General features: G+C 45.8%; 1 protein-coding gene across 1 annotated transcript; it reads left to right on the forward strand.

The window, feature by feature from the left end:
• Window positions 1-11666: 11666 nt before the first annotated feature.
• On the forward strand, window positions 11667-22488 carry CCDC160 (coiled-coil domain containing 160). Its single transcript, XM_077922681.1, has 3 exons — window positions 11667-12043; window positions 20288-20576; window positions 21877-22488. Exons 1-3 carry the CDS (start codon window positions 12018-12020, stop codon window positions 22435-22437), a joined length of 876 nt encoding a protein of 291 aa, XP_077778807.1. The 5' UTR covers window positions 11667-12017; the 3' UTR covers window positions 22438-22488.
• Window positions 22489-22721: the final 233 nt, after the last annotated feature.

Consider the following 22721-nt stretch of genomic DNA (forward strand, 5'->3'; position numbering starts at 1 on the left):
CCATCTGGCTGGGCGTCTTCCAACAAAATATTAAAATACCGTAATGCATCAAACATTAAAAGCTTCCCTAAACAGGGCTGCTTTCAGATGTCTTCTAAAAGTCTGGTAGTTGTTGTTCTCTTTGACATCTGACCAGGGAGAGTTCCTCTTTTCCTATTCCTCATAAATTCCCATTTTGTCTTTTTTGTTGTCTTTTGGGTGATGCCTTCTTAACATTTTGTGAGTGTAAATTCCCATAGCCGTCCTCCTTCGGTGTTCAGTTCCCTTTCCCCATGGTCACTGCGGGTGGATGCCTTATGTCTCTCATGCACATGCGTACAAATACTCGCACATGAACTCTTAAGTCATCACATAGTCCACAGCCTGCCAGGCCACATACACATTAACAAGGCTTATTTGGAATGGTTCATAACAGAATGTAAGGCTATCACTCTCATGGCTTTATGAGAGTTTGAAGAAAACAGAAACAGCAGCAGGGTAAAGATCTTCAGCAATATTTAAGGTGGCAAGGTAGCTGTGGGTATCCAGCACTGTTCCTTGTTGTGCAAATAAGAGTGTTGCAAGTGTGTATCTGTGAAATTTGGAGGGGATGGTGCCCCCCCACCGCCAACTGGCACTCTGTGGGAGCACCCAATATGCTCTTCCCCTAAGACCCCTCCTGTCTCAGCCACCTCACATTTAAAGATACAACTACCTCTCTGAAAATACTTTATATCTGTCTGCTCCCACAAAATGTACCCCTCCAAAAAAAATTCCCCTCTATGAGGACTGAATGGGGGCAGTACAGAGCACATGGTGGCTGGGAAAGAGCAGCATTAATAATCCAGTCCATCCAGACGTTCAATAGATAGCACTCACCAGCAAATAACACATTCCCCAGGCTTTTACCTGTTTTTGGATCACAAAAAAATACCAAAGCAGTTTACAACAATATCTGTGTACAATATAAACCATACTGTACCCCCTGCCCGTACGGGCCAGTCTTGACAGACTCTAGGGTTGTGCGCCCATCTCCCGGGGGTGCTTTCGAACTGCTAGGTTGGCAGGCGCTGGGACCGAACGACGGGAGCGCACACCGCCACGGGGATTCGAACCGCCGACCTTTCGATCGGCAAGCCCTAGGCGCTGAGGCTTTTACCCACAGCGCCACCCGCGTCCCTAAACCATACTGTATAAACATGTAAAATCAGACACTGTCAACTAGCAGTTTATTGCCTGCATAAGCCTTGCAGCATAGACAAGTTTTTGGCAGGTGTTTTAAGGCTGAAAGAGAAGGCATCCAGTGAATCTCTAGTGGCAGAGCCTTTCCCAGACTGGGCTGATGATGCTAAAGGCTTTATTTCATGTGGTCAAATAAGCCTCGTCAACTCAGGGGGGGCAACCAACAACAGTCCTGCAGTTGTTCTCAGTGGTGGGACGTAAGGGTCCAGGTTGCCCCTAAGGTACCCTGGATACAAGTTGTAGAGGGATTTGTATGCAATTTTTAATCTGAACCTATGATGGACTCAAGGAACACTCTTGGGAGCAGATGCCTGTGTCACACAACCAAGTCTTGAGAAGCCTCAGTTAGCTGACATCCACTTCCCTGGCTCTCTGTTTACCTTGTTCTTAGACATTTCGCATCTTTAAGAATCTGTGCATTAGGAGGATATTCCATTTATCTTGACTGTTTTTTTCATGGAAATGCCCAAGTTTTATTGCAAACAGGGATGTTATTGTGGAATCCTGGTGCCCCTTGCAGAAGCTCATTTGGCGGGACAGTGGCCTCCCTTGGTGTCACCCCCCCCCTTTTGATTTCCCAGTGGTCACAGGATCCAAAGGTCGCTGAAAGTGCATCCTTTTGTTACAAGGAATCAAGAATGTTGTGGCAGGGAGGGGAAGGGGAAACAGAGGTCTCAAAAATATTACAGAATTTGGGTTAGTAACCTGAAACTATGGTTAACTTGTACAAATCCTACTCTGCCTATAAATTTTATGAGTACAGCTAATTATTTTAATTTTAACTTTAAAGCAGTTACTGATTTCTGCCCCCTCCTGGCCATTATAAAAGGACTGTAACACACACAAAAACCCTCAATGCCCCAAAATTTAATTTAATAATCAATTTAATAATCATCATTATTATTCATGTAGTGTCATCCATGAATATGATGCTTTTCAAAGAATGAGAGAGCCTCTTGCCCCAAGGGGCAGAAAGCAAAGAAGTGTTGGGAAGACTTTGCTCTGGACGCCTCTGGGGGTCTTGAAGGGTGGAGCTGGGGGGATGCTGTTTCAGCAGTGATGCAGCTCGGACTGGGGTCTTCTGCAGGAGCTGTGGGGGTTCCCTTGCTCCTGGCTCTCAACCTGAGTGAGCAAGGAGCACCAGGAAGGCTTTATCCATTCCTCCCTCAGATGCCTAGGTCCATTACACTAAGCCTGATCCTCATTCTCATTACCTCTCCCTGGACACCTGGGTCCTTCATTCATCCCTCTAGAGACTGAAATGGAGGGTTGGAAGTGGCCTTCTTGAACACCTTGCCCCCCACATTCCCTGAACATTTGTAAATTTCCACCTGTTTAGTAGTGCTGTGTCTTTTTTATCCTCCTGGGTGTGTTTTTTTTATTCATTTTAAATACTTTAAAAAGATGGTTGTTGGTTTTCTTAATGTTCTTGTTATTAATACCTGTGTGTATGTATTTGGGGGGTTTCGGGGGTGCCTGCACATGTGTGAGCCACTTCAAATGTTTTGAAGAGCAAGAGGTTATAAAATAGTAATTCTGTTTTAATGACAGTTGTTGTTATTTTCATAACTGGTTTTTATATTTTATAAACTGCTTTGAGCACTCTCTTTTTGGAGGGGACAACCAGGGTATAAATATTCCATAAACAAGCTGCCTTATACTGACTCACAGCCTAGGTCTCTTTGCCCCTGCATTGTATTCCCTGACGGGCAGCCACTCTCCAGCGTCTCAGGGGGCGGGTCTTTCTTATAACCTGCAACCTACATACACACAGCTTTTTTAAAAATACTGTTGTAAAAATTGATAAGATCAATAAAAGGAGAATAAAAGCACAACTTGTTTACAACATCTTCAATATTAAGAAATACGGTAAACATGGAATGATTGGTCAGGGTTTAAATCACTCTGAAATAATTCACTCTGAAATAAGATCAGGCACTACAGTGGTACCTCTGGTTACGTACTTAATTCATTCTGGAGGTCCGTTCTTAACCTGAAACTGTTCTTAACCTGAAGCACCACTTTAGCTAATGAGGCCTCCTGCTGCTGCCGCACTGCAAGAGCACGATTTCTGTTCTCATCTTGAAGCAAAGTTCTTAACCCGAGGTACTATTTCTGGGTTAGCAGAGTATGTAACCTGAAGCGTATGTAACCTGAACCATCTGTAACTCGAGGTACCACTGTATTAGCAAGAAAATTAACTGGCTGAGGAAGGAAGCTGTCTGCAGGAGGTCTAGGCTAGGCAAAAGGAACTCCCATGAGGGAAGACAAACGCTTCCTCCAGAGGGATGCATGAATCAATGGAGGTTTGTACAATACACTATTATTGTTTATAAAAGTTATAAACGGGAGCCACACTATGTCAAGGTGATATTGTTTAGTCATAACTTGCACAACTCTGTGATAGTGAGTCGAATGTCAATGTTGCGCCTTTCAGGTGAACTTGTGGACTTAAGCATGGGGTTGTTCCCTGGGAAGATGGAACCAATTTAGAAATTGTAGCTCTGGAAGGAGAACAGTGGCCGCCTAACAACTCTTAGCACTCTTAACAAACCACAGCTCCCTGAATTCTTTGCGGGCAGCCCTTACTGTTTAAACTGGCACAATAGGGCTTTAAATGGATGATGTGAATGTAGCCAGTATTAGGTGGCTTCCTATAGAATATGAGGAGACACTCCTTGTTGTACAGTAGAAGTAACTGCATGGACTTGAACTGAATCCTAAAGCTAATAATTGTCAGCCAATGCAAAGTTGCTAGAATCTGCAAAATGCACTACATGCTGGTAACAAGCAATTTTGAAGATTTTTGCCCATGAAGCTTCAGAGCCATCTTCAAGAATAGCCTCTGTTGTAAAGCACTTTACATGGTGTAATGAATCCTTGAAGTTACCAAGGGAGGGGTGGCTATGTCAAGATCCCTCCTCTCCAGCAAATGACAACACTGAAAGGCAATTTCCAAAGATCAAATACATTTTTTTAGTCCACTGCATGCTCCCCTTCTAACTAAATACAGTGGTACCTCAGGTTAAGTATTTAATTTGTTCTGGAGGTCCGTACTTAACCTGAAACTGTTCTTAACCTGAAGTACCACTTTAGCTAATGGGGCCTCCTGCTGCTGCTGCGCTGCTGCTGTGCGATTTCTGTTCTGATCCTGAAGCAAAGTTCTTAACCCAAGGTAATATTTCTGGGTTAGCGGAGTCTGTAACCTGAAGCGTATGTAACCTGAAGGGTATGTAACCCAAGGTACCACTGTATGTACATTCCAAGAGTGTGCTTCATGCCATAATTTTCAGGCTGCATTAACAATAGGATAATTTCAAAGTTGTGAGAAGAAATAATTCAATGTTATTTTGCAGACATGAAGTCCTCTTCTGGGATAGTGGCATCACTAACTAACTCTCTTTTTCCCTATCAGCAATTTTTAGGCATCCTAAAGTCCCAGTGAAGATAGAGTTTTTGCAGGAAATGCTTCCCACCCTATCTTAAGCAGCAAAAGAAGAATTGCTATGGAGCTGGCGCTGTGGGTAAAACCTCAGTGTCTAGGACTTGCTGATCGCAAGGTCGGCGGTTCGAATCCCCGTGGCGGGGTGAGCTCCCTTTGTTCGGTCCCAGCTCCTGCCCACCTAGCCGTTCGAAAGCACCCTTAAGTGCAAGTAGATAAACAGGTACCGCTTTATAGCGGGAAGGTAAACGGCATTTCCGTGTGCGGTGCTGGTACTGGCTCGCCAGATGCTGCTTAGTCACGCTGGCCACGTGACGCAGAAGTGTCTCCGGACAGCGCTGGCTCCCGGCCTCTTGAGCGAGATGAGCGCGCAACCCTAGAGTTGGACACGACTGGCCCGTACGAGCAGGGGTACCTTTACCTTTACCTTTTATCTTAATGCTTGAGGCAGCACTGGAAAAGCAGCAACAGGTGATGAAGAAACAGGCCCAACAATGGCCCCAAAATCTGCACACTTTTCTAAAGAAAAGTGTGCCTTTCTAAAACATTGTGAAGCAATTCCAGAAAGATCTCACAACAGAACAGAACACTGCATTCAAGGACTTCAAAAGCAAGACCAACATGGAATGGAAAGACCTATCCATAAAGTTCACAGACCTATCATTAGCCTTAGCTAATGAAGGCCTGGAAAGAGGAACGTGTCACAAATCTGCCATTAAAAAACTAACCAATATGGCTTCAAATCTGCAAGTTTGCATGGAGGTCTAGGAGGTCTGAAGAACCAATTTGCAGGTAAGAGGACCTCCATAACGTACTACAGGGTGCAACATGGCATAAACAGTTGTGAACTGGTTAAACCAGCAATTTCCCACTCCAAATGTAGTTCTATATGATGCAGGAAGTGTTCACAGAGCGCTGGTACTTCCACCTCCAAGATGTCCTCGTGATATTTAACTGAAAATTGTGCATTCCTCACTAAAAGAAGGAGTTATGAAGGCAGCCAGAGAATCAGCAGATGTAAAGGGTAAAAAGTTTAAATTTTTAAGTATTTATGTGCAGAAATACTGCAGAAAAGAAGAGATATTTTAAAATATATATCACTCTGCTATGTGATGCTGGAGTGAGATATAGGTGGGGATTCCCATTTAATTTAAGCTGATTATACTCAAAGGCAACAATAGCAACTATTCATGCAGAAGCCAAATAAGCATTGGAAAAGCTGGGAATTCAAGGCACAGAGCAAGAAGACAGTCAGGAAGAGACAGGAGGAGGAGGAGGAGGAGAGCAATGCCATGGCAGCACAAGTCAAAGAAAAGTAAGAAAGCCATGAAAAGCATGGACAGCATTCTCCTGTATCCTGACTGTTTGGGACTATTTAGTTTGTATCGCTAACGTTTGCATTATATGCTGAAACTTTCGACTGAAGTTGCTGTCTTGGCTACAGTCATATTTTTTTGCTACAAAGTTTTTTTGGAGGTGGAGGGGAGGTACAGAACAGAACGGAGACCAAACAATTTTTGCTTATGCCACCACAAAAATAAGTTTTTGAAACCAAGGCTAAACAGTTTTTGCATGTGCGGCAACCAAAATATTTTTTATGGAAACAAGTGTTTAATATAAAAAGCATTCGTCCAAAATGTTAGCGTTGTTAAAATGTGCATGCCCTGGCCATCCCAATAAAAAGGAGAATGGTATGGAAACCCATTTTAAAAAGCAATGAGAGTCAGCCACTGATAAGCATATTCAAAGGGACCTGCCACTCAGCTGCAGGTTTAGCAAGCTGCTCTGTCAAGCCTCCTCTGAAAGGGAGTAGGGCTGGGGGGCACTGTGAGAAGAGCGGAAGGGAAGGAGGGGTGAGGGTATAGAGGGGGCCGAGATGTAAAGGGCAGGGGATGGGAGGGCTTGGTCAGGTCTGAGAGAAGGGCAGCTGGCAAAGAGGTTGGCAGGTAGAGGGGGTGGGGAGGGGGGCGGGCAGTGTGTTTGTTTTTATTCTTGCAGTAGACTCTGCAGTCAACACATTTTGAGCATGCTGCCCCCCTTGCTAAACCACCATGACAGCAAACTACTTTGCAAATGGGACTCTTTACATCCTGTGTAGATCCACAGGATCACTCCTGATCAGCAAATGCAAAAGTAATTGCACTTGGGGGGGGGGGGTATCTTTAGGCCTCTGGACATTGCTGCTGCTGCTCTGCCTGTGAGTATTGGGGAGGACCGCTCCTCCTTGAAGCCCGTTTTCCACCTTGGGCCTGGGAGTGGGCCCCATACTCACCACCGCAGCCTATAAGGCTCCAAGGAGGCCTCGGGTGTGTGGGGTGGGATGGATGTTTAGTCAGGTGTAGGAATTTAATTTTTGTGAGTTTGTAACTTTTACTGGTTTTGGTTTTAATTTGATTTTGTTTTATTTTGTTAGTTCGTTTTTTGTATAGGTTTTAATTTGATTTTAAGGGGAGGGGTCAGGGCTGCCTGGGAGTGGGTCCCAGTCAACAAAATAGTCGAGGCATGTTCCACAGGGGGGATGCACTGGGACAACCAATTTCAGTGATCACAGGTAGGAGGAGGAGTTACGCTAAGACCAGACCATGTCATTACTGAGGAGGCAGGTTTAGTCGTTGTCTGAGGACTATCCCTGCCTCCAGGTCTGGTCTTGTCCGGACAGATACTGGAATCAGCAAGGGATACCCACACAACCTGAAGGTGCTGCTGTGCAATGCCAGGTCAATGATCCATAAGACCACTGCCATCCATGACTTGATAATGGATGGAGGACTTGACCTGGCATGTGTAACAGAGACTTGGTTGGATGAAGCAGATGGGCCTGTCCTTGCTGCTGCTTGTCCACCAGGTTTCTCTTACGCACAGCAATCCAGGCCTTGTGGGCGGGGGGGGGGGGTTGCAGTGATTTTTAGGAAGTAATTAGTCTGCACCAGGCGTCCTACTGGGAAGACCCACTTCTCTGAGTGCATGTTCTGGAAGCTTGGCAATAGGGGCAGTACAGGATTCCTTTTGGTGTACCGACCTCCCCGCTGCACCAAGGATTCCCTGCCCGAGCTGCTTCAGGTCGTGGTGGATGTGCTGGAGACACCTAGTTTGGTTGTCCTAGGGGATTTTAACATCCATGCCAACACAACCTTACAAGGGGTCACTCAGGACTTCGTGGAAAGCATGGCCTCCATGGGGCTGTCCCTGAATAAGTCTGGCCCAACTTATAGCCACGGACATGCCTTAGACCTGGTGTTTATGGGTGTTGGTGATCTGACACTAACTAAAAGCGAAACAAAAGCAGTGCCGTGGTCAGATCACTTCCTGGTGCAACTGGACTTTCCACAACCCTTCCCCTCTGCGGGGAGGTGGGACTGATTTGGATGGTCCGCCCCCGCCACTTAATGGATCCAAATGGTTTCCAGAGAGTGGTAGGGGATGTTTTATCCCATGTTGATGGCCTTTCAGCTGATTCCCTGGTGGCCCGCTGGAATGTGCAGTTAAACAGGACTATTGACTATTTGGCTCAGAAGCGCCCTCTCCGATTGCATGGAGCTCGACAGCCCCATGGTTTTCCATGGATCTGAGGGCAATGAAACAATCGCTGAGACGGCTAGAGCGCCGCCGGCGGATAACTCATTCTGAATCTGACTGGACATGGGTTAGAGCTCAATGTTGAGCCTACCAAGCGGCGATAGCGACGGCAAAGAGGACTTTCTTCACCGCCTCTATTGCATCTGCAGAAAAAAGCAGCAGGAGACTTTTTCAGGTGGTTCGCAATTTAGCAGAACCACCTACTACATTGGGGCCCAGTACGGGCCACATGATCTCCTGCAACGATTTTTGCAAAGTTTTTTGCAGATAAAGTCACTCAGATTCAGGAAGAGGTAGACACCACCATGGGAGCAGGGCTGGGGCGGGAGAGTGCTAGAGCTCTGTCTAGTCAAGCTGCGTGGGATCAATTCCAATCTCTTACCTCCGAGGATGTGGACAGGCTGCTTGGATGAGTGAAACAAACCACCTGTCTCCTTGATCCTTGCCCATACTGGCTTATAAAAGCTAGCCAGGAAGGGCTGGGAGACGGGCTTCGCAGGGTGGTGAATGCTTCTCTCTGTGAGGGAGCCTTCCCAGACCCGCTGAAATAGGCGGTTATCAAACTGCTTCTTAAAAAACCATCTTTAGTTGCGGCCAATATGGCCAACTATCGCCCAGTTTCAAATCTTCCATTCTTGGGCAAGGTGATTGAGTAAGTGGTTGCTGAACAACTCCAGGCACGCCTGGAAGAAGCGGACCATTTGGATCCCTTCCAGTCGGGATTCAGGCCTCATCATGGGACTGAAACTGCCTTGGTCGCACTGGTCAATGATCTCTGGTGGGCTAGGACAAAGGTGAGAGCTGTTTCCTAGTTCTGCTGGATCTCCAAGCGGCTTTTGACACCATCGGCCATAACATCCTTCTGGACCGTCTAGACTAGAGGGGCTGGGAGCTGGGGGCACTGTTATACAGTGGTTCTGCTCTTTCCTCCTGGGCCATGTTCAGAAAGTGGTGGGGGGGTGAGTGTTCAGACCCCTGGGCTCTCACTTGTGGGGTGCCTCAGGGTTCTGTCCTCCACCCCATGCTTTTCAACATCTACATGCAGCCGCTGGCAGAGATCATCAGGGGGTTTGGGCTGGGTGTCCATCAATATGCGGATGATACCCAATTCTACTTCTCTTTCAAATGAGAACCAGTGAAGGTGGTGAAGGTCCTGTATGACTGTCCGGAGGCAGTTGGAGGATGGATGGCGGCTAACAGATTGAGGTTAAATCCTGACAAGACAGAAGTACTGTTTTTGGGGGACAGGAGGCGGGCAGGTGTGGAGGACTCCCTGGTCCTGAATGGGGTAACTGTGCCCCTGAAGGACCAGGTGCGCAGCCTGGGAGTCATTCTGGACTCGCAGCTGTCCAAGGAGGCGCAGGTCAATTCTGTGTCCAGGGCAGCTCCATCTGGTACGCAGGCTGAGACCCTCCCTGCCCGCAGACTGCCTCGCCAGTGTGATGCATGCTCTGGTTATCTCTCGTTTGGCCTACTGCAATGCGCTCTATGTGGGGCTACATTTGAAGGGGACTTGGAAACTACAACTAATCCAGATTGTGGCAGCTAGACTAGTGACTGGGAGCGGCCGCTGAGACCACATAACACAGGTCTTTAAAGACCTACATTGGCTCCCAGTACGTTTCCGAGCACAATTCAAAGTGTTAGTGCTGACTTTTAATGCATGACTGTATGTTAATATTGATATACTGTATGTTAATATTTTGATGCATTACTGTATGTTAATATTTTGTTGGAAGCTGCCCAGAGTGGCTGAGAAAGCCCAGCCAGATGGGTGGGGTATAAATAATACGGTAAATAATAAATTATTATTATTAATTCAATGCCGACAAAGCCTTCATCTGCAGAGAATTTGGACCATATGACCTTTACATGTGTAGAATGGACCTCTTCTCATTAGATGTTCATGAACAGTACATGAAATGTTCTGCGGATTACATATGGAAGAATTGCCATCTACAAAAGGTTATTTTATTTCCCTCTCTCCAGAAAAAAACAACAACATTTCTGAATTCCTTTCAAATCTTATTGCTGACAGGAAAGTATGTGGAGGAGGCATGGTTCCACTATGTTGTTCCTGGGGAACTGTAGTCATAAAATCTCTCCCTGAAATGAGCACAGGAGATCAAAGTTCCCCAGAGGCGCCATCTGCCACGCCTGTATGCTTAGTTTCTGAAGATGCAGTGGCACCTGCAAACATTATACTTTATTGAGGAGATTGTACATCTTTAACTTTTGTCATAGGCGGGTGCAGCAGCAGAATCCTGATGACACAAGTCACAGGCACGAACAGCTACACAAAGACCGCTGGGTTACATTGTGAGCTTCTGGTGCTCTTTAAGGACCCTTATTGGCCTGGACAATAGCCTGCCTCCATGCCCCCACCCTTTGGGTCCCCCAATGGCCACAGAGTTCAAAGGTCAGGGAGAGTGCAACCTTTTGTTGCTTTCCCTTAAGTATCCTATATAAAAAGGCAAGCTTGAAAGGACACCAAAGGTGGGTAAGAAACAGATACCATTTTGCTCTGCAAAAGTTTGCAAGGAGAAGGACTTTAAAAGCAGTTACAAGCCATTAAATAATCAGTCTATATTTGCCACAAATGCAAATTTTGGCAGAAGAGTCAGGAAATGTTTGGTGCCTTCTTTTGCTGAGAAAACTAAAGCATTTAATATAAAACAAGTTTGAACTGCATTGAACAGTATGCTTTTCTCTTAAAAAACCAACCAACAGGAGAAAAACTTATAGAAGTGCAGGTGTGCAGCTAAAAACTGCCGTCAGGTTTTTGCTCATTTCAGATGTAACAACGGCAGGCAGCAGGACTGCAGGGGATGCAGAGTAAACAGGATCATTTACACGTTCTGGCCTCCAAATGACCAACTAACAAAAATTCAACAGAGTGTGCCCCTCCCAACACACCAAAAAGGGACAAAAATAAGGGGCAGAGATGATGGGGTCAGGAAAGAGTAAAACGGGGACAAGTCCTGTTTGCATTTGAGACACATTCATAGCCCTAACCCTGACTTTATGCAAAGCCTCGTTCACAACATACATTTAAAGCTTTCCACTTTCAAAAGCTGTTCAGGGGTCAGCAAACTTTTTCAGCAGGGGGCTGGTCTACCATCCCTCAGACCTTGTGAGGGGCCAGACTATATGGGGGGGGGATGAACGAATTCCTATGCCCCACAAATAACCCAGAGATGCACTTTAAATAAAAGCACACATTCTACTCAAGTAAAAGCACACTGATTCCCGGACTGTCCGCAGGCTGGATTGAGAAGGCGAGTGGGCCGCATCCGGGGCCCCTGGGCCTTAGTTTGCCTACCCATGGTTTAAAGAGTCCTGAGAGCTTAAATTTGTTAAGGGTGCTAAGAGTTGTTGAGAGACACCATCCCCACCCCCAGCTTCCTGGAAATAGAGATTGACAGTTGGACGAGACCACTCTGAGAATTGCCATTCTGTGAGGGAAATGGGTCTCCTAACAATTCCTGGCACCCTGAAGAGACTACAGTTCCCAGGATCCTTTGGGGGGAAACCCTGACTGTCAAAAGTGGTACCATAGTGCTTTAAAACCATCCCTCTGGACCAGACTTTGCAAAGCCCCAGGGGGAGGAGGAGGCTGCTTCGCAAAGGCAGGCAAGCAGGCAGCGGGGGCTTCTCTTCAGAGCAGGGGGTGCTCACTCCCTGAGAGATGGGAGGCCCTTCCTCTCTCAGCACAGCCTCAGCGCTGTTGCTATGGGAGCCCTAGCAACCATTTGCAGCCTCTGGGGCAAGGGTGAGAATGGAAGCCAGCTCCAAGGACAGAAGGTGAGTCCTTTGAGGTGGGTGGGGGCAGGATGGCCTTAGGGCATCTCTTAAAGTTTACACCTTTTATTTGCCATAGCACCATTCTTCTCATTTCATCTTTTTACTACTCCTTAGCAATTGCAGCGTTTTGGCTTGACACAAGACTCTCACCAGCGTTGTTAGCATGCCCTTTTGTTGAAATTTTATTTTATATATATATATATATATATATATATATATATATATATATATGACAAGATGTTATGTCGCAGCCCAGCTGCAGCCATGATGGTGCTATGACATTCATGTACTTACTTTTAAAAGATTGATATAATGTATCAGCGTGGTGGACAGAGATAAAGCATCAAATTTTTTAAAGAAAAGTGCAAGACAATCATTAAAATGGCTGGCAAATCAAAAAAGGCTTCAGGTAGCTGCATAGGCCTGTAAGCTTTAGAAAGTGTGTGTGTGTGTGTGTGTGTGTGTGTGTGTGTGTTTATCACATGCCTCCTCCATTCACAGAAAAAGCTGGATGGGTGCAGCATTATTTTAACAGTAACAGGAGCATGCGGGAAAGAGGGGCTCAATCATCCCCCCTGCCACTGTTTTTAAAAGCGCTACATATATATGACAAGCATAAATGTCTGTAATGAACATTAACTTACTAGGTTGCCAAATACACAAGTTGGCCCTAGTGTTTCTGCTTCTTAGCATTGCCGACTTACTAAAACGATGTTTGAAGGTACAATATACATTTTAATTATGACACCACCCCTTAATCTCTCCTCAGTCAGGTGTAACAACCAGTCCTACTGGTTCTGAGAACCCTAATCCCTTCTCTAGCATTAAAGGAAGGGCCAAGCTAGAGAAGACATGGAGCTGCACAGTGAGATCTCTTGTAGAAAGCTGTGGGGCGAGGGAGAATGAATTGGGACTGTGACGCCGGGGAACAAGGCTAACCATCCGGCCCCCACCCCTCTATATTCGTGATGAACACCCCAATCCCCAAAGAGCCGCTTCCCCCATGCACCTGAAAGTTTCCCCAGACTGGCCAAATCATAGCACTGAGGAGCGTATAGCGAGGGGTTGGGGAGGCGTGCGAGGTGACACTCCCCAAAGTGTTGCAGCCCTGAACCAAATCACCCTGTCCTGGGGCACCATCTGGGGGGTGGGGGATCAGGGTCCACCAATATTTTCAAGGAGGGGGCCACCCTCCCCAAATTCTACAGTGATCCTCAAAAAGATGCGCCAGGGTGAAGCATCTTCATCCCAGCACATCCCTTTCACGAAGGTAAGGTGGTGGGTGGGGGCCCAATTTGACCTGGCCAGGTTGGGAGGAGGGGGTGGCACACATGTGATGTCATTCATGCATGATGGCCCCTTCCATGTCTGGGGCAACTCAGCACGTCTGCCCCCATCTCTACTGCATATGCTAAAGAAATTTTTCTTTAAGGGATCAGAGGTCTGACTTTGGCTCTCTGTCATCTCATCTAATTTGGCCCTCAAGATGCATGCACACAGCATGAATGAGGAAGGCATGTGAATGATAGCTCCATCAGGCGGTGTGTGACTCTGTCTTCGTTCCTTGGCTTGTAGTGGGAGAAATGCCCAGGGCCAGAGCTTGCAGCTGGCCATGCAAAACGCTGGCTGAGGGCCTCACTGCCTCCCAAGGGTCCCTCACCAGCTCAAACCACTTAATGTGTTCATTGTTGGGCCCCAGACAACTATTTCAGCAGTGTCTCTCTGTGTGTGCTCCCATCTGGCTACTACAGTGGTACCTCGGGTTACAGACGCTTCAGGTTACAAACTCCGCTAACCAGGAAGTGGTTGCTCCAGGTTAAGAACTTTGCCCCAGGGTAAGAACGGAAATCGTGCGCCAGCAGTGCAGCAGCAGCAGGAGGCCCCATTACCAAAAGCATGCTTCAGGTTAAGAACCGTTTCAGGTTAAGAACGGACCTCTGGAACGAATTAAGTTCTTAACCCAAGGTACCACTGTATTTTTGTGGCAACGTGCTCAGTGAAGCCATTTTGAGAGTTAAAATGTTAAGCAAGGAAGCCATTTTGTTGATCTAGGGCAAGCCCCCATATCCAGTGCATACACTCAGACACCCACGACCCAGAGACACACAGAGATAGGCTGATAAGAATTACCAAGTAAGGACAGGGAAGGGTCATGTCCAACTCCTCATGCCCTGTCTCTAGGCAGAACCTAATGCATCTATCTGGAACATACTCTCCAAGCACTAGGGGCCTGGAGATGAGGGCAGTGAAGTGGTGTTGCTGCCACTGTCGTGATGGCAGCAGCTAAAGAAAATAAGGGTGGCTGGATTGGAGCGGGGTATCGGTGGCCCCATGCCAAGGGTTCTTCTAAAAGGGTTTTTTTGCAGGGCCTGCCATGTTGTTTTTCAGGCAGGACTTTTGTGCCTTTAAAAGATGCACCTTCAAAAGTTGCTCTCCAGTGCTGGAAAAACCTCCACCTGTTGAATGTGCAACTGTCAAAATTATTCTAGGAACAGAGAGGAAGGAAGAGAAGGAGCTGCCTTAATTTTTCTGCCTTTGTTTTATCTTGTGGCTTAGAAGAGGGGGAGGGGAGCCACAGAAAATACTTTACACATAAATTTTTAGAGGTCTTTAGCAGAAAATAGGAACAACAAGGAAATAAAACAAAAGTTTAAATTTAGCCACTGAAGAATCAGTCTGCGTCACTGGGAAGATTCACAAAACTCACAAGGTGAAGAATTGACAGATACACAGAGAAAGAGAAGAGAAACTATTGCATACGGATTTTCAGTTAAAGGACCTGGTGAGAACTTCTTGCTCTCCCCTAACCAACAGAACAAGGGAATAGTTAGTCCTGGGAAACCTCCTCTTCTGGAGCTGGAATTCATGCACAACACACACACACACACACACACACACACACACGGAGGGATGCTCTGCATTTTGAACCTGGCAAGCCAGGTGGTGCTTGAAAATCATAACCTATAGGCATCCCATACTATATAACTCAAGGCATCATATTAATTCAAATTGCTTCCCCACACACAGCCCCTTCCAGCTATATTAACTGCTAGAAATAAATAAATGAAGTTGTTCCTTAGACCAAGGCTCCCTGGAACATACAACTGAAATATTCCTGGCTTCCCGCAACATCTAAAGTTCAAATTTTTAGCTCCTCAATAATAGGAAAAGCACAGCTAAGCAGACAATTTTGTGAGTAAATGGCAAAGTGGCTTAATCTACAACTCTTTCCATTCCAGAGTGGAGAACGAGGGGAGCATGGGGGGTGGGGTGGGGGGGTGGAGGAGGAGTTATTGTGTGCTTAATGAACACGGAGTTCTCGTCTTGCATACATAAGCCATCTCTGCCCAGTTGGGAAGCCAGTGATCAAAAGAGGATCAGGAATGGAATATGATTATTTCTGTAAGTCAGAACTACTGGCAGCATTGTGGGGAAACTCTGAATACACTGCCATTTGCTCTCACTGACTTCTGCTATAAATTTTGTCTCTTTGTCTGTCCATTTGTCAGTCCGTCTGTTCTCTTTGATTTTGGCTGCCTCTCAAGATATTGTTGCCAAACTCAGCACGAGAGTTCCTAAGGTGGGGGAGATGATAGGGTGCTGGGTGTCATATAGATTATGATGCCAGACCGAAATGTGACAGTGCCCATTGTTTCGGCACAGGTGCAGCTGCCACTCGAGATATCACTGCCAAACATATAGCATAAGGGTTCCTGAGGTGGGGGCTGGTGCTCTTTGCCTAGATACCAGGTGTCATTTTGAACTGACCAAAACATGACTCTGGACCAAAACATGACTCTGGTGGACCTAAACATGACTCTGGGGTGGCTTAGCCCAAGGCCTTGCCTGCCAATGAGAAGGACCAAGTTGGTTGGTACTGGGGAATGTGCATAGCTGTGTGGGCATTTATATCCATTTTCTTGTGTGTGTGTGTTTCTTTGTGGCTGATTAGCTGCTCTCCCTGTGCAAAGGTCAGAGGGGGCAGGGTTTCTGTTGAGTCAGGTGATTAGCTGTGGGAGGAGCTTATCAGAGCTTATCAGTAGCCACCCCCAACGACACGTTTTCAAGATGGAGGGTGAGGGAACAGCTGCAGTCGCCTGCGGTTCCTGTGCAATGTTTGCCATCTTGCCAAAGGTTGCAGGCAGCTTTACCTGCAGCAATTGTATGTTGATTGCCCTCTTAGAAGACAAAGTCCAGCAACTGGAGGAACGTGTAGCTACGCTCCAAAGAATTAGAGAGCTGGAGCTCTTCTTGGAAGCAACAGAGAACACCATCTCCACCAAGGAGGAGACAGGGGACACCCCTGAGAAGGAGGCTAGTTCACCAACACAGGTGCCAGATATATGGAGAAACGTGACTCAAAGAAGTAGGAGGCCCAGGGTTCGCTCTGATTGTTTAGAAATACACAATCGCTTTGAAGTCCTCTCCCCTAGCATGGAAGACAAAGAACAGACTCCATTTGAGGATCTCTCCCTCATTACAGTCGATCAGGTATATGAAGTCGAGCAGCAAAGTCATTCCTCAGGGAATGTGCAGGCGACCTTGGAACGGACAGCTCACGGAAGAACCCCGACCAAACCTAAGAGGAGGCGTGTAGTGGTGATAGGGGATTCCCTACTGAGGGGAACAGAAGCAGTGATCTGTGGGCCTGACAAGATGTCTCGGGAGGTGTGCTGTCTCCCCGGGGCTAAGATCCAAGATGTAACTGAACGACTGCAAGGAATCATAAAACCCACTGACAAATACCCCTTCCTCTTGGTTCATGTGGGAACCAATGACATTGCAAGCAATAGCCTCCAGAAGATCAAAAGAGACTACGAGGCTCTGGGCAGGAAATTGAAGCAATTAAATGCACAAATTGTCATCTCATCTGTCCTCCCAGTTGAACGACGTGGCCCAGGGAGAGAGGGAAAAATAGTGGAAGTGAACAGCTGGCTTTGCAAATGGTGTAAACAGGAACGGTTTGGATTTTTAGATCACACACTGCAGTTTCTTGAAGATGGACTTCTGGCAAGCAATGGGCTGCACCTCACAACGGTTGGGAGGAATGTTTTTGCCAAAAATCACAGAAACCTCCTCAGGAGGGCTTTAAACTGACTAATGTGGGGGAGGGAGACAGTGCTCCTGAAGGTAGGAGTCCATCAATTGATGAAGATGATCATCCAAATGTCATAGACCAAATGGAGCAAACAGTACGCAGACCTCGTGGTGGGAGGAAAAAATCCTTAAATAAGAGACACGGGGGAATGATTAATGGACTTCAGTGTCTGTACACTAATGCGCAAAGCATGGGAAATAAACAAGATGAGCTTGAGCTCTTGGTACAGCAAACTAAATATGACATAATAGGCATCACTGAAACCTGGTGGGAGAAGTCCCACGATTAGAATGTAATAATGGAGGGATACAATCTATTTCAGAGAAACAGAGCAGACAAGAAAGGAGGAGGAGTGGCGTTATATGTCAGGGATGTGTATACCTGTGAAGAAATCCAAGATTTAGAACCTCAAAGCCAAAGTGAGAGCATTTGGGTCAAAATTAAGGGAGAGAAGAATAACAGAGACCTCATTGTGGGAGTTTACTATAGATCCCCAAGCCAAACAGAGGACATAGATGATGCCTTCCTGGAACAGATGGCCAAGCATGCAAAAGGAAGGGAGATAGTAGTAATGGGGGACTTCAATTACCCGGATATTTGTTGGATGTCAAACTCAGCCAAGAGCATAAGGTCAAACAGATTCCTCACTGGCCTTGCAGACAACTTCATTGTCCAGAAAGTGGGAGAAGCAACAAGAAGAACAGCCATTTTAGATCTGGTCCTAACCAGTGTTGATGACCTGGTTAGTGGGGTAGAAGTGGAAGGATCATTAGGAAGGATCATTAGTGGAAGGATCATTAGTGATCATGCTCTTCTGAAGTTTACTATACAGCGGAAAGGAGCAGCCAAGCATACTAGGACTCAATTTCTTGACTTTAAGAAAGCCGACTTCATAAAACTTAGGGAAGTGCTGGGTGAGATCCCATGGACAGTAATACTAAAAGGAAAGGGAGTTGATGATGGCTGGGAGTTTGTTAAGAGGGAGATAGTAAAAGCACAACTTCAGGCAATACCAATGAGACGGAAACATGGAAGGTGCCTAAAGAAGCCAGGGTGGCTATCTAAAGAACTTTTAACTGAGTTAAGATTAAAAAAGGATGTGTACAAAAAATGGAAAAGGGGGGAAACCACCAAAGAGGAATTCAAACAAATAGCCAGCACATGTAGACACAAAGTCAGAAAAGCTAAAGCACAGAATGAACTCAGGCTTGCTAGAGAGGTTAAAAGCAACAAAAAAGGCTTTTATGAGTATGTCCGGAGCAAAAGGAAGAACAAAGAAACAATGGGGTCACTCAGAGGAGAAGATGGTGAAATGCAAACAGGGGACACAGAAAGGGCTGAACTCCTCAATGCCTTCTTTGCCTCAGTCTTCTCCAATAAAGAAAACAATGCCCGACCTGAAGAATTTGGAGCAAATGATTCAGCAGAGGAAACACAGCCCAGAATAACTAAGGAGCTAGTACAAGAATACTTGGCTAGTTTAGATGTATTCAAGTCTCCAGGGCCAGATGAACTGCATCCAAGAGTATTAAAAGAACTGGCAGATGTGATCTCAGAACCACTGGCAGTCATCTTTGAGAATTCCTGGAGAACAGGCGAAGTCCCGGCAGACTGGAGGAGGGCAAATGTTGTACCTATTTCCAAAAAGGGGAAAAGAGAGGACCCAAATAATTATTTCCCAGTCAGTCTGACATCAATACCAGGGAAGATTCTGAAGCAGATCATTAAGCAAACAGTCTGTGAGCACCTAGAAAGGAATGCTGTGATCACCAATAGTCAGCATGGATTTCTGAAAAGTAAGTCATGTCAGACTAACCTGATCTCGTTTTTTGACAGAATTACAAGCCTGGTAGATGAAGGGAACGCAGTGGATGTAGCCTACCTTGATTTCAGCAAGGCATTCGACAAGGTGCCCCATGATATTCTTGTAAAGAAGCTGGTAAAATGCGGTCTTGACTATGCTACCACTCAGTGGATTTGTAACTGGCTGACTGACCGAACCCAAAGGGTGCTCATCAATGGTTCCTCTTCATCCTGGAGAAGAGTGACTAGTGGGGTGCCACAGGGTTCTGTCTTGGGCCCGGTCTTATTCAAAATCTTTATCAATGACTTGGATGATGGACTCAAGGGCATCCTGATCAAATTTGCAGATGACACCAAACTGGGAGGGGTGGCTAACACCCCAGAGGACAGGATCACACTTCAAAACGACCTTGACAGATTAGAGAACTGGGCCAAAACAAACAAGATGAACTTTAACAGGGAGAAATGTAAAGTATTGCACTTGGGCAAAAAAAATGAGAGGCACAAATACAAGATGGGGGACACCTGGCTTGAGAGCAGTACATGTGAAAAGGATCTAGGAGTCTTGGTTGACCACAAACTTGACATGAGCCAACAGTGTGACGCGGCAGCTAAAAAAAGCCAATGCAATTCTGGGCTGCATCAATAGGAGTATAGCATCTAGATCAAGGGAAGTAATAGTGCCACTGTATTCTGCTCTGGTCAGACCTCACCTGGAGTGCTGTGTCCAGTTCTGGGCACCACAGTTCAAGAGGGACACTGACAAACTGGAACGTGTCCAGAGGAGGGCAACCAAAATGGTCAAAGGCCTGGAAACGATGCCTTATGAGGAACGGCTAAGGGAGCTGGGCATGTTTAGCCTGGAGAAGAGGAGGTTAAGGAGTGATATGATAGCCATGTTCAAATATATAAAAGGATGTCATATAGAGGAGGGAGAAAGGTTGTTTTCTGCTGCTCCAGAGAAGCGGACACGGAGCAATGGATCCAAACTACAAGAAAGAAGATTCCACCTAAACATTAGGAAGAACTTCCTGACAGTAAGAGCTGTTCAACAGTGGAATTTGCTGCCAAGGAGTGTGGTGGAGTCTCCGCCTTTTTAGGTCTTTAAGCAGAGGCTTGACAACCATATGTCAGGAGTGCTCTGATGGTGTTTCCTGCTTGGCAGGGGGTTGGACTCGATGGCCCTTGTGGTCATCAACTCTATGATTCTATGATTCTCCAGACCACCTAGTTCAGTATTCCACTCACTACACCATGCAAAACATATTTTTTAAAGAATTAATTGACCCCAAAGCCTCCAATCAGTTACTGATTTAATTTTATTGCTTTTCTCTTTTATTCAGTGCAGAGGCAGCCTTTGCGATGGAGAGCTCAAACCAACTTTGGCTGGAGAGGCTGTTTCCTCCTCATTTCAGCAAGGTAGATTTCTTCAGTGGGTCCCATCAGCCAGAATCTCTGATTTGTGAAAAGTTTGCTTTGGAGAGGGCAAGAAGGACTGAGCAAATCTACAACAAAACGGCTAAGGCCAGTTTTCATGAGGATCAACAGTTCCAAAGGAAAGGATCTCCCTCCAAACTCCTTGTGAGCGAGCAGGAGTTGAACTTATGGGGAAGAAAGAGAGAAAATTCAAGACTTCCGGGTTAGCGCCATCGGCGAATGGTGGAGTTTCTCTGATGGGAGGAACTGGCTCCGTGGAAACTGGGTCTTCCCGCCGTGGCGAAGGTGGGGGCCCGCTAGAAATCCCAGGTGGAGGAAGCCTGGGAACGTGGGGTTCGGCAGGGCACCAGGAGAGCCTCCCCTACTTGCGGGGAATCCCATTTTGGGGCTCCGGAGCGAAGTGGGGTGAGCGGCGCGGTGCTGCAAACTGACTGCTACTTTCACGGAGTGAAGCCGCACAGCCATTGCCGGAGAGCGCTGACTTTTTCCTGTGGACAATCGGACTCAAAAGTAATTACCTGTGAGTAAAGTGAAGAAATTGGATTTTTAAAAGCTGAATTAGACTACGAACAGGGGGAGGTGTAAAACAGGAAGTCCACCTTCCTCCTTTTGTAAATAGTCGGAAGCAAATAGGCTTAAACTAAAGCCTGAAAGACTATGATAAACACCTAAATTTCCAGTACAAAAATAGCGAACCCCCCCTTGGAAGCAGGGGAAAAGGGGGAGGATTTATGGACGTTATTTGCCTGCAAAAAAGAGGGGAGAAGCTAACTTTCCACCACTCGGAACCTGGGAACGGCAGCCATTAAAATCGCTGCATTTCGGAGCTCCGCATTGACTGTGAACAGACTATTTGACTGTCAGTGAAACAGTGAAAGTGAAACATTGTTTCAACTACTTTTTCCTGGTTTAAAAGTTTCAACTATCTTTTCTTGAACTAAGGTTAAGACTTGATACTAATTATACTAATTATACTGGTGCAATTGTAATTGTAATTCTAAAAAGAAAAGAAAAAGAAAAAGGATACTTTGGACTAACACAAGATAAACAATAATTATTTCCCTCTAGAGGAGGACTTTGCTACAAGGAGTGGAATTTCCCAACTTTAAAGATATTTGACCTTGAGGGCCTGGAGTGTTATGGCAGATGGGAAAGAAAAAATAGATCCCTCTATTCAAGAAAAAACAACAAGGTCTGGGAAGTCTTTTCGAAGAGCTTCTACATCTGGCCCTCCTGCCTCCTCTGCAGCTGCATTAATGCATTCTAAACCAAAAGGAGGAATGATTTCGGAAGAAGCTTTGGCACTTGTTTTGAGTAAAATTAACAATTCCTTGGAACAAATGAATAAAAAATTGGACCAAAACTCACAAAAATTGGATCAAAATACACAAAGCATAAAAAGCTTGGAACAAAAAGTTAATTCTAATACAGAAACTATAGAGACATTAGTTAAGGAGTCTAATTCAACCAGACAGATTGCAGAGGAAGTTAAGGAAAAGGTTGTTACTGTGGAAGCGAAGGTAAAAATATCTCTTTAAAGCTTCAGGTGTCCCTTCTCAAGGCGGAGCTGGTGGAACTTAAAGCCAAATACAAAACATTAGTGGCAGAATCTGAACAAGCGATGCAAGAGCTGAGCGACTACAGAACAGAAGCTTGGTGTAAAACTGGCTGGCTGGAGCAGATTCAAAGGCAAAGATTCGAAAGAGATTCCAAGATTGAAGTGTTTAAACAAGGCCTACTTGAGAAATCAGACAGCATCAGAAGTTTAAAGGAGGAACTGAAACAAAGAAGAGGAGAAGTCACGCATTTAAAGTTGCAGAAGAAGGATTTACAAGAAGAGTTAAAGGAATTCAGAGAGCGGCAAGATTTTCAAAACAAGTTACTCACAGAAAACATGAAGCTCTGTCATGATATGGAAATGAGAAAAATACAAAAAGAGCTGGAGGATGCTAAAGGAGAGCTGGATGCAGAGAAAGCCTTGAATACAAAGAGTGCTAAAGATCTAGAGATGCTGAAAATACACTTGAAAATTCACATGATTTACTTCAAAATTTGAGAATTTGTTTTATTTAATGCAAATCCAAATTAAAAGATTTATTTTAGTTAACTAATCTATTATGCTCCACCTTTCCTCCCCTGAGATCTCCCCATTTCTCCCTTTTATCCTCATAACAACTCTGTTAGGTAATTCGGACTGAGAGAGCATGGCTGACCCAAGGTCACCCAGTGAGCTTCCTGGCTGAGCAGAAGTTTCCATTTGGGTCTCCCCAGTCCTAGTCCAACACTCTTAACCACTATGCAAACTACTTGCAAATCCCAAGTTTAATGCCATGGACAGTC

This window comes from Podarcis muralis, chromosome Z (assembly GCF_964188315.1).
Source record: "Podarcis muralis chromosome Z, rPodMur119.hap1.1, whole genome shotgun sequence".
NCBI lineage: Eukaryota > Metazoa > Chordata > Lepidosauria > Squamata > Lacertidae > Podarcis > Podarcis muralis.

Coding starts and splice junctions, on each gene's coding strand:
- CCDC160 (XM_077922681.1), top strand. CDS start 12,018: ATGGAAGCCAGCTCCAAGGACAGAAG. Junction 12,044..20,287: donor GCCAGCTCCAAGGACAGAAG/GTGAGTCCTTTG, acceptor TCTTTTATTCAG/TGCAGAGGCAGCCTTTGCGA. Junction 20,577..21,876: donor GAAAGAGAGAAAATTCAAGA/CTTCCGGGTTAG, acceptor GGAAGTTAAGGA/AAAGGTTGTTACTGTGGAAG.